A 26,257-nucleotide genomic window follows, 5' to 3' on the forward strand; every position below is an offset into this window, starting at 1 on the left:
AGCTGATATTCTTGAGCAATGGGTAGTAAATGTGCACTTTTTCAGAAATCTTTAAATCATCTGAGGCCTGAGTGCTTTTCAGACATATGCGTTAAATAACTGCATGCTGTATAGTGGATTCATTCAAAAGAAAAGAAAACATTCTAGAGGCATTCTACACTATGAATGTTGTATAAACCATTTTTATTACATTCGCTCTAAAGAAATATATTATAGTTGTCTGTTTTGTGTAAACATTTCATTCCCCTCTCTGGTAAATATTTTCTTATTAGAAAACAGCATTCCTGTTAAAACAGGGATGTATTAAATTTGCTAAGGTTTGAAGTTCCTGAAGAGGACTATGCAAGAGAAAAAGCCGGCCCTGGATATCAGCAAACTGGAATATGTGCAGGGGAATGTGACCAAGATTATCAAGGGTCTGGAAACCTAGATGGGTACTTTTAGCCTAGGGAAGAGAAGACTGAGAAGTGATACAATAGCCACCTTCAAATATCTAAAGGGCTGTTACATTGAAAGTGTAGCAAGCATGCTTTCTGCTGCCCAAGAGCATAGCCCCCAAACCAATGAATTCAAATTGCAAGAAAGGAAATTAAGCATTAGGAGGAGCTTCCTTGACAGTAAGAGCTGTTCATCAGTAGAATGGATGACCTCAGCAGGTCGTCCTGACCCAGGTGAATATTAAGGGCCAGAAATAAAGCCTACTTCAGTGCAGTTCAGCTGGGCACCTGCCCTTTATCCTGCTCTTCACTGTAAGATAGTGTGCTTTGGGGTGTTTTGCTTCCTGTTCTGCAATGCAGGGTAACTAGCTTATCTTCTCCCTGGTGGTGCAACTATGAATAGACAAATCCCCTGTTCACAACTGGCCGGGTGAAGAGATTAAGGAACAGGAAAAGTTGGTGAGTAACCTGAATGAAAAGGGATTTCCTACAACAAACTTTCAGGCTCTAGTAGATTCAAGGGCAAGGGAGAGAGGCAATGAAACTCCAACAAGGCATGTTTTCCTTTCTCACCCATGGGGATGGGGATTTGCGGAATCCTCTCTCCACAGAGAGAGCTGTGGTACCAAGGAATTAGTGGAAGCTAATATGGCAATTGCTTTAGGCCTCTCAGCCAGGATGGAGGTAGCCATGAGTGGATATGAAAATGAGCAGAGAATTAGCCTCCACAGCATTAGCCCAATGAGTTAATATAATAGATGTCATTTTATGCTTATTCCACTGCTGATCCTTTAATAGAGTTCATGAAGGCATGGCCCATGTTTAAACCCAATGAAATTTTGCATCCTTTTAACCTGAGTCTGTTTGCAATAGTTCAGTATTATGGCACTCTTTCATTAAGAACATATTAGCATATGGTAGATTTTAATGCTTAATAATTCCATTACTTGGCTTACATTCTTTCATTTCCTTCTAAGGTTACACACTTATTTGATAATGGAGGGACTGTCTTCTTCGCCATTTTTATGGCTATATGGGGTAAGTGTTGTTGTTGTTGTTGTTTCACCTGTTACTGTAAAATAAAAGGTATTATACTCAGCAAGTCTTAATTTGGAATCAACTTTAAAATGAGAATATACATTCTGAAGCTATTACTGCCATGCTTTTTAGGGCTGTAGATCTCTATACACAGCTGAAACACGTTTTCTGTTTTTAGGAAATAAGCCCTTCAGGAACACAAATGACTGGGTAAATTAATTACTCTAGTGGTAGAGAAACCTCTTCACTTTGCAGTCCATTGCACTATTATACTGGAGGTATATATATCCAAAAAGTTGTATCCAATGCTATTCATGCTAGTCATGCAGAATAGACCAGTTAATGAATGGAGGCGACTAATTTAGAGCCATTAATTTCAATGAGTTTACTATGAGTATAGAATCATAGAATTGTAGAGTTGGAAAGGACTCTGAGGATCATCTAATCCACTCGCTGCAATGCAGGATTCTCAGCTAAAGCATCCATGAGAGATGCAATTCAACCTCATATTAATATCTGTGTTCTTTAATCCATCATTTTCCTAAGAGATCCATCCTATTTTAATCCTATAGTGCACAATGACAAAGAGCTTAAAGGTTACAAAATAGCTTTATTGACATAGTTTACAAATATGTATTTATCACAATCCCAGCTGCTGGGTTGGTGAAGGGGAAAGGGTGACTCTCCAAAAGCATCAAAATGTCATCAAAAATAAGCCACAATAATGATTCTATAGGCAAAGCTGGATATAGAGCAACTCAGTAAACCAACATAAATCCACAGAAGTCCAAAACCAGGTGGGATACAAAGACAACCCCACCAGATTTGTAATACTTACACTTTCTACATTTAGTCTCTGACTCATGGTAGAATAGTTGCTGCTACTGTTGATTTGTTTAAAGTCCCTTTTGCATTGTTTATTTACATACAGGGTGCAGGGCATGCTATTTCTAAAATTCATATAGGTATATCCTTAGGGTACTCAGTTGGGGAACCATCAGAGACATCCAATTCCCACAGTCTGCACATAACAGATTGGTGTTGCAGTAAGAGAAAAAACAGCCCCTTTGCCCGGACATCTGGGCTGATTGTTCATTGGCCAGGCCAGTCATGCTTTGTTGACAAGATGTGGTAAAATGATGACGGGGATGTGAGCATCCCAATGAAACTAATGCAATGCAGATGGGGACAATTTACATTCCGATCTCCAGCTGAATTCATGACAAATTATGCATTCTAATGCACATTCATATTGCACAATGCATTTCTTTCCATGTGCAACTGAATGCATTCCTATAATGTATGTGCTAATCTGAATTGAAGCCAGAATGTTGCTTTTTGGCAAGATGGGGAGCACCAGCTTTGCTTCTCCATCCACCATTGCCATGTAGACCCCAGAAAAGGCAATGTGGCCCCTTGGCAAAAAAATCCCCACCCCTACCTCTGGCAGTTCCTTGATTTAAGTGCTTTTTGCATTTGTAGAACATAATTGGCTCCCCCACTTTCCCCTCATTCGTGGCATTTCCCCTAGAGTAAAAATAACATGCATGCCATAATTGATTTGCTAAAATAGTCCAAAGTCCATCCAGTCCAACATTCTAGCAGCAGCCAAGCAGATGGTCATGGAAGTTGACAAGCCAGGCATCTTCTCTTGTTTATGTCCAGCATCTGGCAGTCTAAACATACTGACTGTGGGCACAGGAAATGCATTCTGCTATCACAGTGAACTATTACATAAAGAGCTATCCTTTGTGTTCTTTTCAAAGTCGTCTAAGCTTTTTCAGAGCTAGTGCCTATCGTGTCTGGTGGTAACAAATTGAGTTAGATAGTTAAGATTTAAGTTAAATAATGCAAATGAAACAGATGAAGAAAGTCATGAACTGAGAATTGGTTCAGTCATTTACTGGTGAGAAAATAGCACTGGTACCGTATCTGTATCACTGACATACTACAGATCCAAAAATGTAGGTAGAATGTTCTTATTGCTTTGTATAAAGCACAATTCTTTGCCATAGACTCAGTTTGGACCTGTGTCTTAGCACTGGAATTGACCACTCAGTAAAGGGCACTGATATGTGAACCATCCAAAACACAATGCACACAAAAGTGAAATTTTGGGCATATAAATCTGTAAACGTGGCCAACAAGCATTGCCTCGCTTAGATTATTGAAAACTGTACATATCAACAGGCAGAGGGCTGGCGCCACAAAAAAAATTTTTTAAACCATTATGACCCGATCTTTAAACTCAAGAAGAAGAAGAAACCATGGATATGAGGTGTTTTGTTTTGACACAAGTTATCCACACTACTGTGCTGAAGGTTGTGATGTGGACATGTCGGTCATTTGAATTGCATCGTAAGGAGATTCTTTGCTGCTCTGGGCTGCCGTCTCGTTGACTGTTGTAGGGCTGTAGTATGACAGATTTCCAAAGCTTGCACCGTAAGGCTCAGGCACGTTGTCTAGTCGCAGAACTGCAAAATAAATGTAGACAGATATTTATAGGGTTCTGAACAATGCTTCCTTTGAATAGAATGTTTAAACGGTCCTTGAATGATTTATTTTATCTCAGGATGCATCTGACTAAGAAAATATTTCTACTCCTGCCAGTTGTAGGTGTTGGGATGTGTATGGAATGAAATGTGATTAAACATCAAGCTCCATACACACTTGCTAATGTGTGGATACACCCATGGCTGGAAATGTCATGTGTGAATAATAAATACTGAGCAACAGACTTGGAATTGTTTCAAGACTCCAGAGCGACTCAGCAGCAGTAAATCTCTCTTTTTCTTAGGTAACTGACATAACGGTTTGGGATATAAGTATGGCTTGCAAAAGCATTCCCTTTTTAAAAAAGAGTTTAAAATGTAATATCAGAAGTATGAAAATAAGGCATTGATCAAAATCATATAATAGTCAATAGGAGGGTCACTAATCACTTTGACAGACTTGAGTTTTGCTACTAAATGCAGCTATTATTTTTTACCCACCCATTTCCCATGAGCTCAGAGTGGCATTTCTAGTCTCACAACAATCCAGTGAGATAGGATGAGCAATAGACAGCTAGATACTCTCCAAAGGCTGACCTGTGAGTGCCATAACTGAGCATGGACTCATAAGTGTATTTACCACTTATACACATCCAGCTATCTAACCACCTCACCACACTGGACAAGGGCATGAAGTTTTCAGTCAGTGATTATGGTGCAAGCAACATCCATCCACTTTCAAAAAATGATTGTCTACAACACAAACTTGGCAACTCCTTTCCCATATATTTTCTGTCATGCTCACCTTCCTCATTACAGGTGTTGCTGAAGCACTATATTTTGGCAACTACAAGTCTCCTTCTCCTCTAACCATTATAGGGGGTGCTTTACAGGACTTTCTTGCCCAGGCCAAGAAAACGGATGAAAATGAAGCCTTCTAGCTTTGTAGAACTAATCTATGAGCAGATGTTTCTGCAGCATGCTGTTCCTTGGTCTGTAGAGCTGGCTCAGATGTAACACTGAACCATAAGCAGGGGCGGGTGGGGCATCCGCAGTGGTGCTGCCCTGCAGGATTCTGCCCCCTGAGGTGGCTGCCTCAGTCTGCCTCCTGCATGGGCCAGCCCTGCAGCTGAAATAAGCCAACTTAAACCATAGTTTAAGATCAACCACAGTTTAGGTTTAAGATGCTAATATCATATAAAACAGAAGTAGTAGGTCCTGACCTTTCATCATAACTTCACCAGAAGGGGAAGGGAAATATATGAGCCCAAGCCTCTTGCTTGTAATGTTACATGGTTTAGCATTAGATGCTGCACTTCCCAGAGAGTGGAAATCCAGAGGAATGGAGGAGAGAAAAATGCCTGATCTTTTCTAGGTGCTAAATCATTGGGGCAACCATCACAAACGCTTTCCTTCTCCCCTGACTAAAAGGCAAGAAAGAAGCAAGATAAGACTACTTTAGAACTGGAATCCACTTCTAAGCAATTGATTGAGGTTCAGTGCCTCAAATAAACACACCAAGATAGCTAAGAGAATGAACAAATCTTTGTTTTCACACCTAACCCTAAAAGGGCCATTGAGCTTCTCCTGTGCTGTTTAATGCAAGTTAGAAAGCAGAATAAATCCATGTTAAAACTGAATGTTTTAATACAGTTAATATGGGTTTAGAATTCAGTTGTCAAAACAATGCAGGAAATGCAACTACATTTTTTGTGTCATGTGATAAAATATTTGACATTTGAATAGATGGTATGTTTCTAATGGTTGTTTATTGCACAGGAAAGTACCAAAAGCAAGAGCGCATTAAATTGGATTTGGGTGTAAACTAAAGTCTTCAGAGACATCTCCTTACAAGAATTTATACTGCTTTCTTTGCTTTGATGTGTCCAGGTTTGTGTCTGCGGAGCAGCTTGTAACTACATTTTATGGGCAATTATTTTCTCTGAACATATCATTCCATAGCCTATTGTTAAAGAGAAGAGCTATCGGCTTCAGGAGTAATGTAGGTTGATGCCCATTAAAGACTTCGTTTTGACTGCTTCATTGCTGCTCATAATTGGAGAGGGCATAATATCACCATCAGTACAATAAGCGGCATAATGTGTCTGGATTTCAGAGGAAGAATATGGACATTTTAGTCCAGCTGTTGTGTGGAAGGGCTATAACAAACCTAATGAGCAATGTTTCAAGTTTAGTTTTGAAGCATCATGACAGAACATTTTTTTTTTCTGATAGGATTTTATTTTTAAGGGAAATTAGAATGAGTGTAATAAAGGGAAATTAAAATGAATGTATTTTGAGCATGAACTCTACATTTGGTAAGGGAAACCAACTGAATTTGTAAATTACATTTTCTGCTTCTGCAGATGTCCTTGCAGTTTGATCTCAATAAATGCAATCATGTAAGCATAATATCATACATGAGAAAAGCCTGGCTTCCCTTCAAGCAACACAAACAAATAAAAATCATTTTCCTACACAAATGTTGATAGCTGGGTATTGAACTGCAATGTGTATAAAGTGTTGGTATTGATATGTTTTCCAGTAGTGTGGATTGTGTTTTGCTTTTATTACCTGCTTCCATTGAAGCATGAGTAAAAGCATGCATGCAGAATCATTTGATCCTTTCCTTTCCGCAGTCTATAGTTTGGATGCCATTTTTAGCTGAAGATTCAGTATTTGAGTACCTCCAGGTAATTGGTATGTTCTCAGGATGATCTTTCTGCTATCAAAATCTCAAAGCAATCTGAAAATGATTGCATAAAATGAAATCTGTGTGACTATAATGTCTCAGTTCGTTTTACTGTTTCATTACCTGGGTCATTCCGCATGTCATCATAAAGTCGCTGATGTGCAAATGAGTCAGTTTTTCTCTTCCCACACATGAAATACCCCACCAGAGAGATTAATGCAGACGCTAAAACTGCTCCTACTATTGCACCAAACACTACAGCTCCGTTACTACGGTTTTCTGAAAAACAAAAACGAAATGGATTTTAAGCAAACATATAACTTTCACAAGCAGCTCTTGAAAATAATCCCTGAATGTTAGGGGTTAGGGGGCAGAGAGAGACTTTATAGTCATCCCAAATAATGAGCGAAGGCAAAATGTCTGGATCCCTGATAATATCTGAACATCCAATCAGAGTTTATGATCAAAAATATTCACTTCTACATATAACTCTAAGTCATTTTAAAGAAACTATTCTGAAAACAGTTTATCATATATCATTTATTTATTTATTAGTTTATTAGTTTATTTATGATATTTTTGTTCTTCCCCACAACTAAAGTTCTCTTGATAGTGTAGATAGAACTGAATAAGCTTCTCTTCCCTATATACAAGGACCATGTGCAAAAATAAAATAGAACTAATGGGTGGTATTCAATTAAATCTTATAAAGACTAGACCTATGAAATTAATGAAGATGACTGTTAGCTCTATTAATTTCAATGAGTCTACTCTGAGGAGAACTTAATTGACTACTACCCAGTGTCCTTTCTTGGTACACTGATGTTCTTCAGAATTAGTTCACTCAGACATGATGCTACATTGAAAAAGATGTCCTTTTATTCCAGTTTTACCATTATTAGAATGCAATGGGAGAAAAGAAGAAGAAAAGTCTGTCTAAGGCCATGTAAATGTAAACTAGAATCCTGTCAGGTTTTTCTTCTGCAAAATAAATAGCTCAAGTTCTGTAACTCATTTTAAAACTAAGCCAGCTGCAACAGTGGGTCTAATAATATCTATCTACTCTGGATAGACTATGGTAATGTAGCCACTATTATTGAGTGGTGAAATATTCTTGAAAATTAAGGTACCTTTTTGGGGTTCTCTTGCTTCTGCAGAACCATCAGTAAAACCGGAGTGCAGACTTGTGGTTTGCAAACTTATCCGTAAATCTGTAACACTGTTGATCTTAGTACCTGATGACATGGTTGATGTATTTGGCATGCTACTGGTAGGATGAACTGTTACACCATTAATCTGAGTTCCATTAGAAAAGACTACGGTGGTAGAACTGACATTATAGTTCACTGTGGTGGAGTTGTTCAATGCTTTCTCTGTTGAATTGATATAAGTTGGGACTGAATAGTTTTCAGAGGTTGTGGACAGGCCACTGCTGACTGTAGGCATCTCCGAAGGAGATGATGTTCCATTGATTCTTGCAGAAGTCTGATTTGAATCTTTTGTTGTAAGATTCAGCTGGTGTGCTGTTGAAGATAGCCAAGTATTAAGGGGTGTCACATTGCTTTGGGTACTACTTTCCATTGCCATATTTTTTGGTGCGTTGTCATCAGTGCCTGTTGGTGATGTAAGAGTTACAGAAGGAGTTCTTCCAGAAGTTACAGGTTTATTGGATGATTTATTTATAAATACAGTATAACTTGTGGTTGTGTTATTTAAGCTGCTTGTAGTGGGTGTGATACTTAGCACATTGACACCAGCCATTCTGGTTGACTGCAAGTTAGCCAACAGCAAAATGAACATAATTTCTTCTGCGATCATCATTTTTCCTCCACAGGTATGATACTTATTTCTTGATATGATGAACCTGTAAAGAAAGTTCAGTGTTTATATTGCATCTTTATAAAAAAAAGTCACAAAGATTCATTGAATTGAAGATAGAAATTAATAAATACACAAAGGATATCTTGCAGTTCTCGTTCTGCTTGTCTCAGTCGTGGCCAAATACTAGGTTTCCCCTTTTATAAACTTGGTGTTTTTATGAATTCACTGGTACGCTATAGACCAAGATATTGGGGGGGGCACCCCAATCTTCTGTGAAAAGAGTCAATGAATACATGTGGCTTACACTCAGGATCTGACTGACTCCCATATTTGGGGCTAAGAAGAAAACATTATGCAGGTCTTAACTGCCCAATTACAATACTCGCACAATAACAAGTTTAGGTGTGAGTGGGAAAAGAGCAGTGTGTTGTCACTCCCAGTCAGCTGATGCAATTAATGGCAGTATGAGGGACTGGAGTTACTGTCACTCTGCTTGTTCCTTGAAAAATTGGAGTCCCAACTACTAAATTCAACACTTGTCTACTGTAATAGCTTTTTTCTCAAAACTTTGCTATTTAAGAACACATTTCTCTTTTTCAAGATAGCAGGATGGTTTGGTCTTATAGACAAGGCCTAATAGCTGTCATTATTCTTGAGCTAGATGGAGGGTCATCTTATAGGAATGTATTTTTAAAATGTATTGCCTTTCTCATTGTGTATTATCAGAAAATGTTTTCTATGAGATTGGTTTTGCTTCTCCGAGCTTTCTGATAGCACAGCTAAGGGACAAAATATATATATTATTATTAAGGAACAAATGTCCTGGTCAGTTTTCAGATCCCATAACTGTCTAAAAGAAACCTCACTTTCCTCAGCTAACTTTCTTGTTCTAGTACATTCCAGTAACTTTTAAAATTTGGTGATACTGGGGTAAGGCTATTCAGTGAACAGAACAGATTGGTTAATCACTTAATTTTGTTAATCACAAAATTGTGTGATTAATGCTTTATTGCATTGTTGCATTTCATGAATTACCTTTCCCTTTTGTGGTCTTGGCAGAATTGTGCTCATAAATTGCTTTATTCTCATCAGGCAAATTCGCCATAACCCCCCTCCATGCATTACTTTTGTGTAGGGCTATGCATGTATAGGAGTCCTATAGGAGTACACACATGTTGTTGTTGTTTAGTCGTTTAGTCGTGTCCGACTCTTCGTGACCCCATGGACCATAGCACGCCAGGCACTCCTGTCTTGCACCGCCTCCCGCAGTTTGGTCAGACTCATGTTGGTAGCTTCGAGAACACTGTCCAACCATCCCGTCCTCTGTCGTCCCCTTCTCCTTGTGCCCTCAATCTTTCCCAACATCAAGGTCTTTTCCAATGATTCTTCTCTTCTCATGAGGTGGCCAAAGTATTGGAGCCTCAGCTTCACGATCTGTCCTTCCAGGGAGCACTCAGGGCTGATTTCCTTAAGAATGGATAGGTTTGATCTTCTTGCAGTCCATGGGACTCTCAAGAGTCTCCTCCAGCACCACAATTCAAAAGCATCAATTCTTCGGCGATCAGCCTTCTTTAAGGTCCAGCTCTCACTTCCATACATCACTACTGGGAAAACCATAGCTTTAACTATACGGACCTTTGTCGGCAAGGTGATGTCTCTGCTTTTTAAGTTTCTGTCTAGGTTTGTCATTGCTTTTCTCCCAAGAAGCAGGCGTCTTTTAATTTCGTGACTGCTGTCACCATCTGCAGTGATCAAGGAGCCCAAGAAAGTAAAATCTCTCACTGCCTCCATTTCTTCCCCTTCTATTTGCCAGGAGGTGATGGGACCAGTGGCCATGATCTTGGTTTTTTTGATGTTGAGCTTCAGACTCATGTTTGCATGGGGAAAACCTATGTTCATAAGCTTAGGAAAGCTTTTAATGGCTGATGTTTTAATGTATTTTTAATCTTTTGTTGGAAGCTGCCCAGAGCGGCTGGGGAAACCCAGCCAGATGGGCAGGGTGCAAATAATTTATTATTATTATTATTATTATTATTATTATTATTATTATTATTCCATTGGCAGATATCTATGCTCAAGACAGGGACCTCAGGGGAAAGAGAATGGCATGATATGAGGAAGAGGGGTGAAGGGATCTTGTATCTCCTCTTAGTTAGGCACCATGTCCGCTGTACAAATTGGTTCCTGATTTCAAAATATGTTGCATATGTCACAGGCAACTTCAGTCAATTTACAAAAAAAATTAAAATAAAAAAACCCACTCTTTGTATTTGCTTGTAAATATTTTGCCCACATAGCTGAATATAGAATAAAAGCAAATTATTTGCTGCAATTACTTTGTTCAAAATATGGCTGCAATTCTTGTGAAATGAGTCAAAGCAAAAGAGACAAATCATTATTTGGATGATTCCCCACCCTGCATAAGTGGCGGTATTCAATATGTAATTAATCTGCTGATCCTGAGTTACAAGCCCTCTGACTGAATGAACAAAAGCATTTGTCATACCCTGTGACTGCACACACACACCCTATAACGAATACTTTTTAAAAAAAAAACACAGGAAGAACAAATAAAACATCGAGTGAGCTTTTAGCAAGCTCTCAAATATTCCTTTCTCTTCATGGCCATACTTGTTGTTTTCCTTTTTGGCACAACCCTCTCTGCTTTCCATCAATAGCCATTTCATTACTACACAAAGTGAGTTTTGTCATTTTTGTTTTTATTTCACCTTGGCTGTAATTTGAAACCCCCACAGGAAATTACCCAAAGTTCACTTAACTAAAGTTTTCATTTACAGGGCATGATGCTGAAATCGCTGTACGCGCAACACAAAAGTCTCTCTCTTTCTTTGTTCCATCCACTATAATTTTCCACTTGGAAAAAGGGGGACTCAAAAAAAGAGAAACAGTTGAGTTTATTTTTAGTTATGTGTTTCCCAGAAATCCTTTCATGTGTAATAATAAACCGGTTTCTTGTTCTTTCGTTTAGCATTTCTCAGCATGTGCATGCCCGCAGATAGAATATATAGCACATACACAGTGGCAAAAGCTGAAATGCAGGAATCAGCTGATCTTGCTTTTGTCCTTTGCTTCTAATCTGAGTTTTGCCTCTTTCTCTCCAAAAAGGTTCCTTACCACTTTAGCACCCAGTAATAACTTAAACCAAAATAACTATAAAAAATTAAAAGACACTGATGTTTAACATTTCATTTCTTTGTAGCACAAACTCTTTATGAACAGGTGGAACTCTAATTGCACCTCATTCCCACCAATGACGTTCATCATGGGAAGAACCTCCAAGTTCACAGGAAGTGGATCAATGAATGCCAATTACTGGTGGGAAGCAGCAGGAGAGAAGGGCTATTGCCTTCACACCATAAGCATCAGATTAGACATTGTAGGAAGCAGACTGCTAGGAGGACTTTTGGGTTAATCCACCAGGACTTCCCTTATAGTCTTATGGGATCTTGCTAGGCTACTTTTTAGTAGTGATTTAGTGTGATTACAACTCCAATGCTTCATGTATTTGCCCAGTTTGTTTAAAAGAGGGGGGTGGTGGCTGTTGTAGTTATTATGAGATATGAGTTCTCAACTGCTGTAGTATAATTTTTTCTTCAACATATTCAAATATATAGCATTGTATCCAATTAACCTTTACTCAGATTAGGCCCATTGAAATTAATAGCCATGGCTAATTTGGGCCCATTAATTTCAATGTGAGATTTAGTTGAATTCAGCCCATATACCGTATTTTTCCGTGTATAAGACGTCTCCGTGTATAAGACAACCCCCCCCTGTAGCCCAAAATTAAGAAATTAAGTTGTTTAGCTTTTGGGGGTGGGGGTGGGTCATTTCCGGCAATCGCTCACCCGCCTGCCCGTCACTGCTAATCGCTTGCGACAGTCACTGCCAATTGCACACCTCACCGCAGCTGCCAATTGTCTGCCCGCTTGCCGCCACCAACAGCCCACCCGCCCAGTTGCCGCAGCCACCAATCGTCTGCTCAATTGCCGCAGCCACAGCCAATCGCCAGTAGGCCTTGCCAGAGCCACCAATCACCCGCCCGATCGCCGCTGCCAGTCTCCTGCTTGCTGCTGCCATTAATCGCACGTCGTCGTCCCCCTGCATTCACTATCTGTGTATAAGACGACAGCCAATTTTTGCCTCTCTTTTTTTTTACCAAAAAGCATTGTCTTATACACAGAAAAATATGGTATTTCACATTTGCCCTGATTTTTTTTCTTTCCCGCTGAAATATTCCCACCTTGAAAATGATGGACCTGCATTTAGGCAGCCTAAGTTGTGTGCAGGTTTCCAACCCTAGTTTGGATTAAATTTATGGTAATAGGATATGCATGGATCTCATGTCCAATAAAGACTGCTAATATCTCTCTACCCCCATTTATTTAATTGGTCCTCCTTTATCTTTAAGGCTTACAGTGGATTACATAATACATGTCAATTAAAAAACAGCACAAATCAAAATGCACTAAAGATATTTCTAAGTTAAGAAATTAACATTAATTATCAAAGACCAACCCTCACTATAGCCAGCTTTGGGCTTTGATGTGTCTCCATAGGAAGAACATTCCAAAATTCTGGATGTCACTGAGGAATGTGATCTATGTGTCCTTGCATCAGTGGGCATGAATAGGGACTATGCAAGGGAAAATTCAAAGCAGATGTAAATGATGAGACATTGAGGAAAATATGGATTCTCATGTATTCAAATAAAGCATATGTCAATTAGGGTTTTGATTTATGAGAGGCAGTCATAATCATATATCTCCCTCCCTCCCTCCCTCCCTGTGTGTGTGTTTGTGTGTGTCAGTTACGGCACACCCATACCCAATCAGACTACAAGGTCATGTAAACTACAAGGATTTTGTAGCAAGTGCAAATAATTTAGAGTCCTATTATCTTTGCAGGGTATACTTTATACACAGTAAGACTGCACTTGCCTTTGCAACAGCAAAATCCCATATGTGACGGACATAAGACCCCTTCACATGATACTTGTTTGATGGGGCATCATGTAATTGATAGGGTTGCATCCTGCCTCTAGCCTTGCCTTGATAATTCCACGATCACATTGGCTCTGGCCCTGCTATCCACATATTAGGATGAGATGCAGAAACCTACACAAGTGGACTCCTATGCCCTGGAATGCTGCTAACACTTGCGCACTGGCAAAGCTGGCATAGGAGTCTCTGGGTATCTTTCCTCCATCTGAATGACTTTGGGCATGATTAAAAGAGAGGCGGTGCTTCCCGCTCTGCAACACTCTGTCGTCTTTGGCACGACACTTTCACACTTCCTGCCCTTACATTGTAAACTTCTATATCTCCTGGGCGTAGAGGTGAATTTTTCAATCGTTAAGATGTTGTAGGAGGAGAGAGTGGGAGGCACTCACTCTCCTTGTACCTGATGCACCTCATTCAGATTCATAGCCACCAATGGTTTTTGTATTAAGGTGTAATGTCTGTGAACCAGCAGCCATGCCCTCCGCAGTCTCCTGCTCCCCCTGAACAAGCCCCAAACCACAATGTTAAAAGCTGTTTTAAATTTTAAACGTCATCTGTCATTTGGTAATGGTGGGGTTGCTATGTCAAAAACACTTCCTCTAGTATCATTATTCATAAAGGGTAATAGTAAGCATGAAATAGAGTAAGTTCATGGCATTCGTACTTATATTGTGACTACATATTGTCTTATATACCTTGGTATTGGTAATGGGTGAATATGTCAATGTCAGTTTCTCGTTTTTCCAATCTTGAATTCAGTCCTCTAGATTTCCATACCAGTTTATGAATGTTTGTATGAAATTAATTGAAAATTCATCGGTTGCAATGTAAACCTCTAATATGCACATTGTAACGCAGGTTTCCCTAGTACATAGCATTATTATTTGTTAATTTCATTACTATGTGAATCTTCATGCACGTGCTATTTTAGCATATGCATTGTGCACAAATTCCTTGACTTTGAGAGCCACATTGCAAAATTCAGAGAAGCAAACATTTCAAAGTTTCAATTTCTGTATTGTCCCAGAAAGTGCAAACTAGGTAGCTTCACCTTTAAATGTGAACTGAATTTAATTTATTACCCCATCCCTACTTAGTATGTTCTAGTGGTATCATTTAGCATATGGCTTGTAAAGGCTAAAATGTTACTTGACCATAATTGTTTGAAGACAGTTTTTTTAAAATAATAATAATAAATGCAGTGCTAATCTCACTTTTTCTACCCCATCATTAACTCTCATTTGTGGGACAGAGGGGGATGTTTTCCCAGATAGTTTCCCCTCTCTGCGTTATACCAATAGGAGAACTCCAGTAATCCAGTATTTCTTTCTTTCCAGTATACAAATAGGAGAACTCCAGCAATCCAGTATTTCTTTCCTGAGTACAGGTGCAACTGAGCCAGTGCATACATTCATAGACAACTACAGAGAAGTGCTGTCTTTTACCTGCATTCTGTGCAAGTAACTGCACATGTTAAAGATGAAATATTAACTTTGAAACTTTCAGAAAGAACAGCAGACATTATAATGTTACTGAACAGTAAAAGGTCATTTGAGGTAGTGTTTATATACAGTAAACACATGCTAGAATTTATCACTTTGAGAAATACTGTCATTTAAATTCCTTGAGGCATGCCTCCTTTTGCCCACTGCTTAGAAGTGAAGGAGAGGGAGAGACGTTGCAAGCAGAATGTAAGTTAAACGCAACTAAGATCATATCTTCAGATCTGTGCCAGGCCAGGGCATTACCTGGCTGATACAGCTGGTAGTTTCTAAGCAGGATCACTTACAGACAGAGATATTTTTGAAGAGTTAATGCAAGAGACTGGAAAGATCACTCGGTGAAAGCCATTAACTAAAAGCCACTTACCTTTTCAGCTCAGCAGTAATATTTAGGAAGTTGTTGAAAAAAACTCTCCCCCTACTTGGAGCGCAATAAGACTAGTCTGCTGAAAACTGTACAACGCAGGTAATGTAAACGTGTCAGTGTTGTGGTGGTCAGGAATGCACAGCAGAAACAAAATTAGGTGGGGCCGCATTTCTCTGAGTGTAATAGAGCACCTGAGAACCAGAATGACCTGCTTCTCAGCTGTCTTGTTGAGACACAGCATTAGAGAGATCATAGAATTCGGAGCTTTCAGGATCAAGTGAACAGGTCATTTTGTTGCTCCGGGAAAGACTACCGGGGGCTGCTGTAAGATGAACTGGTGTTTTTTTTTAAGTTCTGCATTTAGGTTTTTAAAAATATACATTCAATGAACCACCATTATTTTATAGGAGAATTGTAGCAATTTTGGAGTGAACTTTATTGCTACTCAAAATGTTCCCCAAAGCTGAAGTCCCGAGAGATGTGAATCAACATACTTTCTCTTCTTAAAGGGAAGGAATGAATACAGTACTAAAGTATTTGGAACAACCACAAAGGTGTTGCCAGAGTCTTAGCTAACTTGCTAGTGGCATATATCAGCTTCTGATTTAAAGGGCACAGTCATTAAAATTCTTATCTACATTTTGTAAGCAGAATGAGAAACTCGTTTTCTAGGCTTTCTCTAGGAAAGGAAAGGGAAGGGAAGGGAAGGGAAGGGAAGGGAAGGGAAGGGAAGGGAAGGAAGGAAGGAAGGAAGGAAGGAAGGAAGGAAGGAAGGAAGGAAGGAAGGAAGAAAGAAAGAAAGAAAGAAAGAAAGAAAGACAAGTTTTTCACTTTATACTACTGCACTAGCCTGGAGGTATACTTTATGGAAACAGTATGGCATTTTACTTCTTGTAACCTGCTCAGGGAATGTGTTGATGGGCAGCCCTATACATCTCCTATGAAAACAAATACATAAAACTTAAAAGTACATTAAATTGTAACCTGTAATCGTAGGGGAAAAGTTTTTATCTTTAATCCATTAATCTTGAATCCCTGTCAAAAAAACCCTCTTCTAGACAAGAATTAATAGTTCATGGCCCCTGTCCTCTTTTGCATATCACCCTGTGTGGTGATTGTATTAACTCTTGTGGTTCTTGTATTAATTTACAAGGTCCTTAACAACTTGTGTCCAGGATACTTCAGGAACTGCCTGTTCTCGTATTTCATTTTCTTTACGCCACCCTTCATCCAGGGATCATAGAGTGGTTCACAGTATATAAACACACACTCTCTCTCTTTCTCTCTCTCTATATATTACAATAATAACAGACAAAACAATACCCCCACCCTATAGATTGATTAATTAGCCAAAGGCCTAGGATAAATTGTTTTCTCCTGGCTCCTAAACACATGTAATGAAAGATTTAATGTAATGTGGATTTGAAGAAAATGCCATAAAAACCCAGAAGCATGTAAGTAAGGATGTGGGTGGTATCTTCCTTCCCAACCCTTCTTCTCCCATCTCCTTGGGCTTCCCCTCCTCAGCCCTGCTTCCAAGACTCTCCAGAGGGTCAGGGGACTCTCTTGAATGTGGTGGGCTGCAGCAAGGAAGGCTGCGGTAGGGAAGGAGATTGTCCAAGCTGGGGCTAAGGCACCTTCCGTGAGCAGAACACAACCTGAATACCACAGCACACTCAAATTCAAAGGGTCACTTGGTGGCAGGGCTTGGAGACAGGGCTGCAAGTGGGAATAGGGAGCAGAATGGCCACCTCCTGCTAACCCTTGGATACATAACTTGATCAATCTATATAAATAAAAATGTAAAATGCCAGGTTGTGTGTGCTCAGTTTGCTCCGAAACTGCTTGACCGAATGAGTTGAAATTTTGACACAATGTTGCAGTCCAATACGGGAGTGTTTGTATAAACTTAGATTGTACAGATGTCACACCTATCACAGGTAAAAACATGCTTTTTGGAAAAAATTTGGAAAAAACAGAAAAACAGGAACAGGAGAGGTTGCAAAACATCGCCCTCTAGTGGTGACACCACTGGTACTGCAGCTAGAAAAGCTTCCCTCTCCAAAGCAGCTCAGCTCAGGTTTGCATACTGGGCTGAGTGGAGGTGCGGGCTCTCCTGGGTGGGGGTGGGGGAGGACAGGATTGGGATAGGTCATGGGTCAGGATGGGGTGGGGTGGGGTGAGTCACAGGGATGAGCCACAGCAATGCGTGGCTGGGTACTGCTAGTCTATAAATAGATGTAGCTCCCAGAAGCTTCCTGTATGAAGTGGGTCTATATTGTGCAAGGTAACATACTGATCTCACCAAGGTTCTGGTCTTTGGGCTGCACTTTTTCAAAGTTCTCTGTTCTGCTAATATTTTGAGACAACGTATCCTGTGTTATTAGATCAAAAAGAGGGGTGTCAATTGGTTTGTTTCCACCTGCAGTTCTTGAAAGCTTTAAGGGTACTTCAAATCTTTCCTCAGTACTTTTGTTGGTGAGAAATCCTTGCAGGCATTCTCCCACGGCCATCTGAAGTGCTATTAAAGGCAACAGAGTATTGCATGAGTGCAGGGACTTCCATGGGCACAGCGTTTTCCAAGATCAAGACCTTCATTTCTTAAAATGGAATGTTGTTCAGTACAAATGGTAACATTGTGTATTTCTCACTGTGCATTTTAATGGAATTGTCTCCTATTTCCTTCCTGGCTGGTAGACCTAGACTCCTGATAGGAAGCATAATTCAGGTCTATCTGTTATATTTAATGAGCAGTAGATCACAGAGCATTGTCCTAGAGTGGAGATCACAGCTGCTGCACGCCTCCCCTGGTCCTGTTGTTGCCATGCTGCCCAGAGCTAAGCCATGGATTTCTTAACATTACATCCCTCAGACAAACCATGTGGTAAATCAAGAAAAAAACCTAGATTGCAGCTTAGCTACAAACCATGAGCCTGGGTTGGGACATCATGCTAAGCCAAACCATAGCTTAGTCCTTTTTAGTGCAATAGCCACAGAACCAGGGGAGTGCCCAGTGCTGCTGTCTCCACTCCAGGAAACCGCATGGTTCATGCTAGGCAATTATTTGGCTGCGTGTTAGATGTGAACTGGGTCTTTCTGTCGCCTAATCCCTGCAAAGATAGGGGATGTCTTCTGGGTCTGTAGCCCAGAGATTCTGTAGGGTGGAGTAAGGGGTTGGATTGGAGAAAAGCTCATAGATGTAGCTTCATGTCTGATTGAGTTTCATTTTGTCCTAAAACTCTTAAAACTTGACAAATGTCAGCTGTTGGCTGTGTGTGTGTGTGTGTGTGTGTGTGTGTGTGTGTGTGTGTGTGTGTGTGAGAGAGAGAGAGAGAGAGAGAGAGAGAGAGAGAGAGAGAGAGAGAGAGAGAGAGAGAGAGAGAGAAGCTAGTCTGGATGTTTCTCATCTAGGTGTAGGAGTTACACATTAGGGAAGCAGTGGGGAATCTCAGGCCTGGAAGCAAAATGTTGTCCTTCAGAGCTTTCTATCTAACCCTGGCAAATCTCTTCAAGTCACAGGCCTTACTGTCTCTGCTTCGCATCCATAGCAGCCAACTCCTAGGGTCCAAGGTCCTGTCACCCCCAGCAATAAAATATTTGAGGAGACGGGAGCCTCATTCAAATAGTGTGCACATGCTGCATTTTGTGATCAATTATTTAAGGCATCAAATATTTTATTCAAGTTTATTCAAGTTTTATTCAAGTTCCCATCCAAGTATCGCCGCCCACCCCAGCTGAAATGTGTTTTAATGCTTCATACTTGTCTGAATGGAATATAGTGATGGTGTGGGTGGGTGTAAATTAGCCTGCTGTACAAAAGTAAAATTAGCATGATAGCTGTGCCCATTTTTGCCTCTGGCCCCACACATCACTGGCATTTGGCCCTCAGAAAGTTGACTAAAAAGAAATGTGGCCCTCAGGCTGAATACGCTTCCCTGCATTAGGGTATAATTGGGTGTTACCCATTAAGGTAATTCTTTCAATGCCATTGGGGTTCTTTGGAACTATTGCATTTCTAAACTAAAAAAAATGAGTTAGCTGTGCAGAAGCTTTTGAATTTCTGGAGTGCAGAAGGTTTCCATTTTTAGAAAATGATACCCAGCACTAATTGGCTAGAAAGAGAAGATTCACTCTCCTTCATAGTTTTCAGCTGCAGTAGAAAGAGGAGCTAGACGCAGGCATGTCAAACCTGCGGCCCTCCAGATGTTTTGGACTACAATTCCCATCTTCCCCAACCACTGGTCCTGCTAGCTAGGGATCATGGGAGTTGTAGGCCAAAACATCTGGAGGGCCGCAGGTTTGACATGCCTGATAGAGGGTCAGTGAAACTGGACAAATCACAGGCTATAGTTGGTGTCCTAGTCAGCTTAATCACACTGCACTTTAAAGGCAATTCAATGAGCAACTCATTGAGCTTGGTGGTCATTTGATTTTAATGTTAACATGTAATTCATGGCTTTCACAGCTACAGTGTTCTTAGAGTTTTGGAAGAGGCGAAGGGCTGTGCTAACCTATGACTGGGATCTTATAGACTGGGAAGATGAAGAGGTAAGATTCTTAAAAAGTAGGTCACAATAGCAGTTTTGATGTCTACATTCAGGGTGCCAGGGTTTCTGAAGTTTTGCATGTGCTATTAGTATTTTGGGTGAGTGCTGAGTTTGCTTTGATTTCACCTGCCTATGCACATACACCCCAATATGTGTGGGCACAGTCTGGGCACTCCATTTGCAGGGTACCAGATCATACATACAGTAGCCGGCATGGATTTGAGTGACATGCAGCTTTTCATGTGTGAGGTCAGGGATGTGGCTGCTGATATAGGGCCCAGTGATTCCCCCACAAATAAATATCCAAAAGGGACATAATGTGTGAAGACAGAATTTTAAAAAGGGACTACAAATAAGACACTCAGCTGGCACTGATATCACATTGGTTGTCAAATAGCAGTTTTAAAGATATCTATCTTCAGGGTTTTCCCGGAGCAGCTAAGTGTTAAAATTCCATAATACCTTATGAAGTGATATATAAAGTATATGGAGCATATCAACGTGAAAGGAAGTATTAAAATTTTTCATCATTGTGCCATATGTATACATGCCAACCACTTCTGGCATGAACTGAAATAAATGTTTGTCATTGCAGGAAGAGCTTCGCCCTCAATTTGAAGCAAAATATTCTCAAGTGGAACGAGTGAATCCTATAACAGGGAAGCCTGAACCTTTTCAACCCTTCCCTGATAAACTTAGTCGACTGATGGTGTCTGTGTCAGGAATATTCTTCATGGTAAAGTCACTAAAAAATATTAGACATTTTGTAAAGGAATTACAGGCTATTTCCCATCAGCCTAAATTGTTTATAGTTCTTCTCAGATTCAGAGGTAATTCATTATATAGTAAAGTAAAATAAGGAAATGAGGGTCATTGTTTGTGATTTAAGTCAAGGGCTAAAGAATTATTTTAACTGAAAAGTAAACAAGCAACTCGGTCTTGAAATAAATGTGATGATTTCATAGTATTTACAAGCCTGTAATTCTGTGGAATCTTTTCCCAGCCAATGCCTATTTTTGGTATAAATACTCTTAATTTTATCTATTTGCAGATTTCGTTAGTCCTCACTGCAGTGTTTGCCGTTGTAGTCTATCGCCTTGTGGCTATGGAGCAGTTTGCCTCCTTCCAGTGGTATTTCATTAAAAAGTATTGGCAGTTTGCGACATCAGGCACTGGAGTCTGCATCAACTTTATGATCATCATGTCTCTTAATGTTGTAAGTTCTCAGTCTTTATTCATAAGTGAAGGATCGTCTGAGTATATACAAAATGAATTAAAATGTAGAATTGGTATACCATTTGTCCTTGTGTAAGGCAGTAGCTGGGGGGCAGAGAGTGGTGGGGTAGCATTGCTTCCTTTGCTTCCCTGTTGGTAACTGGGGGGGGGGGGCTAGGTGGTGGGAAGGTTGGTGTGGTGCAGCGGCAGCGGCAGCGGCAGAAGCAGAGTCAATCCAACACTCACAATGCCACACTGTGCTGACTTCTCTGCTGCCTTGACCCTCTCCCTTCCGGTAACCAACTCTTGGGGAAGTCAGTTAAACAACACGGTCCAAACCAGCTCTAACCCTCTAGCCATTGCTGGGCAGCACCATCAATTAAACAACCTAATCTAATAAAAAACTAACTTCAATTAAAGCAATTCTACTTTGTAAGCTAAAATTGTAAAGAAGTCATCCAGTTTGCCAGTTTCTGGGACTCCTTTATTTTGTTTCCACTGCAACTCTGAAAACTAATTATAGTATGAACTTGGCTTTGGCCTTATAACCAATCACTAACAACATTGGCAAATATAATTAGATATGAAGCTTCTCCTTATGCAGGCTGCTCCAGATAAAGCCTATACTGAACAAAGCATATTTCCCTTAATTTTGATATTACTTTCCCCAATGTATTTTGCATGCTGTTTTCACTCATATATGCACTTTATGAACACTTTACTTTAGTGTATACATTTTTTGTACACATTACTTGGCTTTGAGACTTGCATTGCAAAATTTGAGGTTTTATATTTCTGTTCACATATTAGGTTATTTGCCTTTAAATGTGAACCAAATCAAATTTCTCCTCCATCCCTGATCAGTGCTGAGGCAAACCGATTAGACTTTAGGCTTCCAAGTATCTGATTCTGAGGTGTTCTTTTCAAAACGCCCTTCTGGCAAATGTCTGCCATGACAACATTTCTCAGTATCATTGCAGAGGAACTAAGGAGATGTGGATCATATTGAGAAACAGGTTTTTGAAACATTATTCTAACCCTTGTTCATGTTGTTTGAAGTTCCATATGAGGATCAAGGCAAGTATAGGCATGTTAGCAAAGAAAGAAAGTCAAAGCTCTTACAAATATGGAGACACTCCAGGAAATAAATATTCGATTTAAATCTGGCCATGCCCTAAGGCAGGTGCTCGTGTAAGAAGAATGGGTGTGGATATTGCTTCCATGGCTATATATGTCCCTGGGCTGACGCATATAAAACTAGAAATTCTAGTCCAGTAACATTTTGACTTTGTTTGGATAAGCATGACACACATAGTACCTTAATTAAAAATTCAACACCCTAATAATATTTTTGATACTACTTAACAGAATATCTGGCTAGGACACACTGATATTGAGGAGAATAGTCGTAATCATCATAGCCTGATCTAGCTAAAGTTAACTATTTAACACCCCAATAATATTTCTGATTTTATTTAACAGAATATCAGGCTAGGACACAAGGATTTTGAGGGTGACAATACTAAAGAATTTGTCAGATTCACACCAATTGATTTCACATTAAAAGTGCATTAGTTAGTTTCACATTAAAATGCAAACAAAGTTGAATCTCCTTCACCCCCCCCCCACACACGCTTAGTATGCATCTATGCATACACACACAACTGTGGTATATTTTTCTCAAAGTCTTTCCTGAACCCATTGCTAGAATAATTTTATTCTTTTCTTTTTCTGTTCCAGGTATATGAAAAAGTTGCCTATCTCTTAACAGATTTAGGTGAGTGATTGGCGCTGATGAAAGTTTCCATACTTGTGTTAGTGTCTGATAAAGTGTCTAACGACACAGATAATGTAACATATGCAATTACAAGCTATCAATATCTGGTGTGCCTGAAAGACAACGAACCTGGTGAAAGGAAGAACATCTCTTGCACCAATAATCGCAAGAGATTATCTAAATCCAGAGGCCTTCTAAGATGATCATGGTGAATCATACCTAAATTTTGCCAATAACTCATATGAAAGCTTGTCAATACATTTAGGGTGACTGTGGTACCTCAGCAGTTCACTCCAAAAGCCAGGCAGAAGATTCTGATTTTGAAGTGAGGCAAAATGAGGAGTCTGTCAAAGCAATTGTGCCTGTTCATATGGAGAAGCCTTTTGTGGTGTCTCAGTTCATGAGATGAATCAACATGGTTTCCCTTCAGGCCTCCCTCAATTTAAAATATGGTTATTGTTTGTTTCTTGAAAGGAAAAGGTGCAGGTCAGCTCAGTTGGGGTGTTGATAGGCTTTTCAAGTGTGTTGACAGCAACGCTAATGATCACTTGGTGCACCTCAACTTCTTAAAATGATTATGAGGATTATTTGGAAGAATGAGGATTGCAACATTTGGGCCTTTTTTAATTTAGGGTGGGAGGAGAAGGCAAGTAGGGATTGACATGACAAAGGTGTATAAAATTTTGTGACATGTGGAGAAAGTGCCCATGAGCTTCCCCCAGGAATCTGGTTAACTACTGTGAAGGTATCTGAAGAAGTGTGCATGCACACGAAAACTCATACCAATGACAAACTTAGTTGGTCTCTAAGGTGCTACTGGAAGGAAATTTTTTATTTTGTTTCTGCTGTGAAAACAGAATGCTGGACTCCAGCTACAAACGCCTTTGCTTTGATCTAGCACCTCAGATTGGTTAAGGTCAAGCTGAATGTGTACAAAGTAGAATTCTCCCTTAAGTTGTTCCCTTAAGTTGTTTTCATCTTCCTTCAAAAGCACTTTGCTTTAGTGCCACAGGGAAAGGAAAAAGAGGCAGAATATAATTCATGTCTTACAGGGCCCTCTCATTCCTATTAAGCTGAAAAATTCATTTGACATCAACTTGCATACGGCAATTATTCCTCAATTGTAATATTACTTTTTGTACCAAGTAAGACCATTGGTCCTTCTGCCTTATTACTGTCAACAATGACTGGAGTTGTTGGGGGTTGAGTTTAGACTCTTCTGCATACAAAGCAGATGCTCTACTACTGAACTTTCCATAAGCTATGGATCTTCCAAAGCTTTTGGAAGTCTCAAAAAGTCAAATTTCCCTCTCCATTTTGAAGAGGCCCATTTTGAAAATGGGGTGTTGATTTTGGGGTTGATTTGGGTGTGTGAGAGAGAGAAACTGCTAATACGTTTTTGGAAGGGGGTTATGGTTAGTTTACTTCATGAGTGTTGGGTTGGTTTTCGTTTCCTTTGTCATTTTTTTTACACTTTGAACAGACCATTCAGTGTGGTGGCAATGCTCTCTTGCTGTAACCTTCTTCCAGAGCCAGCTTCCCATGGCAACAACAGCAACAACATTTCAGTGAAAAGAACTTGGTACATAAAGGCTGCATATATTGCATCTGTCTAAAGGGACTTTAATATATTATTTGCAAAACAGCAGCACACAACCCCAGCCTAGCCATGACCCCAACAAAAATTGCCCTCCATACAGCAATTATCATTAGTTTAAAAAAAGAAAACTCCAATTAGTAGCAATAGTAAGTAGCAAGTGTTATTAGTTCGCTGTATTGGAACCACCACGCTCATAGAAAATACCACTGAGGAAAGGGATGGTTAATGTTTAATCTCATGACTTTTTTGTAATATTTTAATATAAACATTTTTCTTGTTCAGAGCAAATGTAGTTTTCTCTAGCAACTAAAAATAAACTTTAACCAGTGATTTCAAATGTAGTGTCACAGACAGCTTTATGGATATATGTCAATTTAGATCTTACCTGCTAAAAGTTAGAAATTTTTATTTCCAGACTAATGTATATTGTGAATTCTGTTGCATTTTTTAAATAGAACATCCTAGAACTGACTCAGAATGGGAAAATAGTTTTGCCTTGAAAATGTTCCTCTTCCAGTTTGTCAACTTAAACAGCTCCATTTTCTACATTGCCTTTTTCCTTGGAAGGTACGTATATCTGAAATGAGTTGAGAAAAGCATGTAAGAAACTCCCAGAACAAAATAACATTATATTTAAAAATCTATTGTTAATAGATGATGTGCTTTCTGATTTAAAGTGTATCCTGGGTTTTTAAGTATAGTAAGGAGTGCTTCACCAATCACTTACATGGGGGGGGGAATCACTTACATGGAGGGGAAACCAATATGTGTGAGGAGTTTACACATGTGTATACCAATAGTTTCGGGAAATGGGGATGAACTAATTCAGATAATTTTTGGTCATCAGGAAAAGAGTGCTTAGGTGTGTTTACTGAAGTGGCAGCTCCCCCCTCCATTTTTATCTGGAGGGAAACTGCCAGTTGTGCTGGAGCAGAGTTCCATTTATCATTTCCCCTCAAAATGCACTTCTACCACAATGAGGCAACATCCACACCATACATTCAGTGCACTTTAAAGAGTCATGGCCTCCCCCCCCTCAAAATTCTAGGAGCTGTGGTTTGCTTGAAGTACCAAGAGTTGTTAGGAGATCCCCTTTCCCTACACAGAGTTGCAATTCCCAGAGTGATATAACAATAGGTTCACAGTTAGTACTAAAAAGGAGATACACTTTTCCATTTCCAACATGCATCAAAACAAAAAGTGAGATAAGTAATAAGGATTTACAGTACTTTGGTTTAGCTTTAACTTTATCTCAGTAAAAATGTGTGAGAGTCAAATATTTTCATTCTTTCTGAGTTCAGCTGAAAAACTGAAATATCATTTTACAGGTTTGCTGGACGTCCTGGAAAGTATAACAAACTTTTTAACAGATGGAGACTGGAAGAAGTAAGGATAAATTTTACTTGCACCAATGTAAAATCTTTGTCTTCTTCTCTCTCTCTCTCTCTCTCTCTCTCTCTCTCTCTTTCGTGTGGTGTGTGTGTGTGTGTACACATAAACACACACACATTCCTTTGCTCATGGACCAAATTACTGTTGTCTGAAATGGTCAACCTCTTATTCTGTTTCTTTTTTAAAAGTATTTTTAAAAAATTATATGATATTAAAACAAATGGTCTTTTGAAAAAAAATTCTTTTAAATTGTTGTGAATTTTCAGGAATTAAAGTATTTTCTGGAATAGCTTAAACACCAAACTTTCTTTGTAAGTGTGTGTGTGTGCTTTAGGGTACTACCTTTATCAGGT

At 39.5% G+C, this 26,257-nt stretch overlaps 2 protein-coding genes across 4 annotated transcripts in view; one reads left to right on the forward strand and one right to left on the reverse strand.

Moving 5' to 3' along the window:
- ANO3 (anoctamin 3) overlaps positions 1 to 26,257 on the forward strand; it is a 231,475-nt gene that overhangs the window by 193,817 nt on the left and 11,401 nt on the right. For all 3 annotated transcript variants that reach the window (XM_035117599.2, XM_060275243.1, XM_060275248.1), the window contains 7 exons: positions 1,415 to 1,475; positions 19,839 to 19,921; positions 20,516 to 20,656; positions 20,972 to 21,136; positions 22,876 to 22,912; positions 24,968 to 25,079; positions 25,841 to 25,898. In XM_035117599.2, the coding sequence (XP_034973490.2) occupies positions 1,415 to 1,475; positions 19,839 to 19,921; positions 20,516 to 20,656; positions 20,972 to 21,136; positions 22,876 to 22,912; positions 24,968 to 25,079; positions 25,841 to 25,898 (657 nt within the window). The remainder of the gene's footprint in view (positions 1 to 1,414; positions 1,476 to 19,838; positions 19,922 to 20,515; positions 20,657 to 20,971; positions 21,137 to 22,875; positions 22,913 to 24,967; positions 25,080 to 25,840; positions 25,899 to 26,257) is intronic.
- On the reverse strand, positions 1,852 to 15,641 carry MUC15 (mucin 15, cell surface associated). Its single transcript, XM_035117609.2, has 4 exons — positions 15,374 to 15,641; positions 7,790 to 8,523; positions 6,783 to 6,938; positions 1,852 to 3,949 (listed from the first exon to the last, which is right to left on the reverse strand). Exons 2-4 carry the CDS (start codon positions 8,478 to 8,480, stop codon positions 3,783 to 3,785), a joined length of 1,014 nt encoding a protein of 337 aa, XP_034973500.2. The 5' UTR covers positions 8,481 to 8,523; positions 15,374 to 15,641; the 3' UTR covers positions 1,852 to 3,782.

Source organism: Zootoca vivipara, chromosome 1, assembly GCF_963506605.1.
Source record: "Zootoca vivipara chromosome 1, rZooViv1.1, whole genome shotgun sequence".
In the NCBI taxonomy this organism is placed as follows: domain Eukaryota; kingdom Metazoa; phylum Chordata; class Lepidosauria; order Squamata; family Lacertidae; genus Zootoca; species Zootoca vivipara.

Bases quoted from the DNA above. Each gene is read 5' to 3' on its own strand.
- MUC15 (XM_035117609.2), bottom strand. From the start codon at position 8,480: ATGATGATCGCAGAAGAAATTATGTTCATTTTGCTGTTGGCTAACTTG. The intron at 6,939-7,789 runs GTACCTTAATTT...TTTGTTTTTCAG, and splicing joins AGCAAGAGAACCCCAAAAAG to AAAACCGTAGTAACGGAGCT. The intron at 3,950-6,782 runs GTAATGAAACAG...TTTATTTTGCAG, and splicing joins TGACATGCGGAATGACCCAG to TTCTGCGACTAGACAACGTG.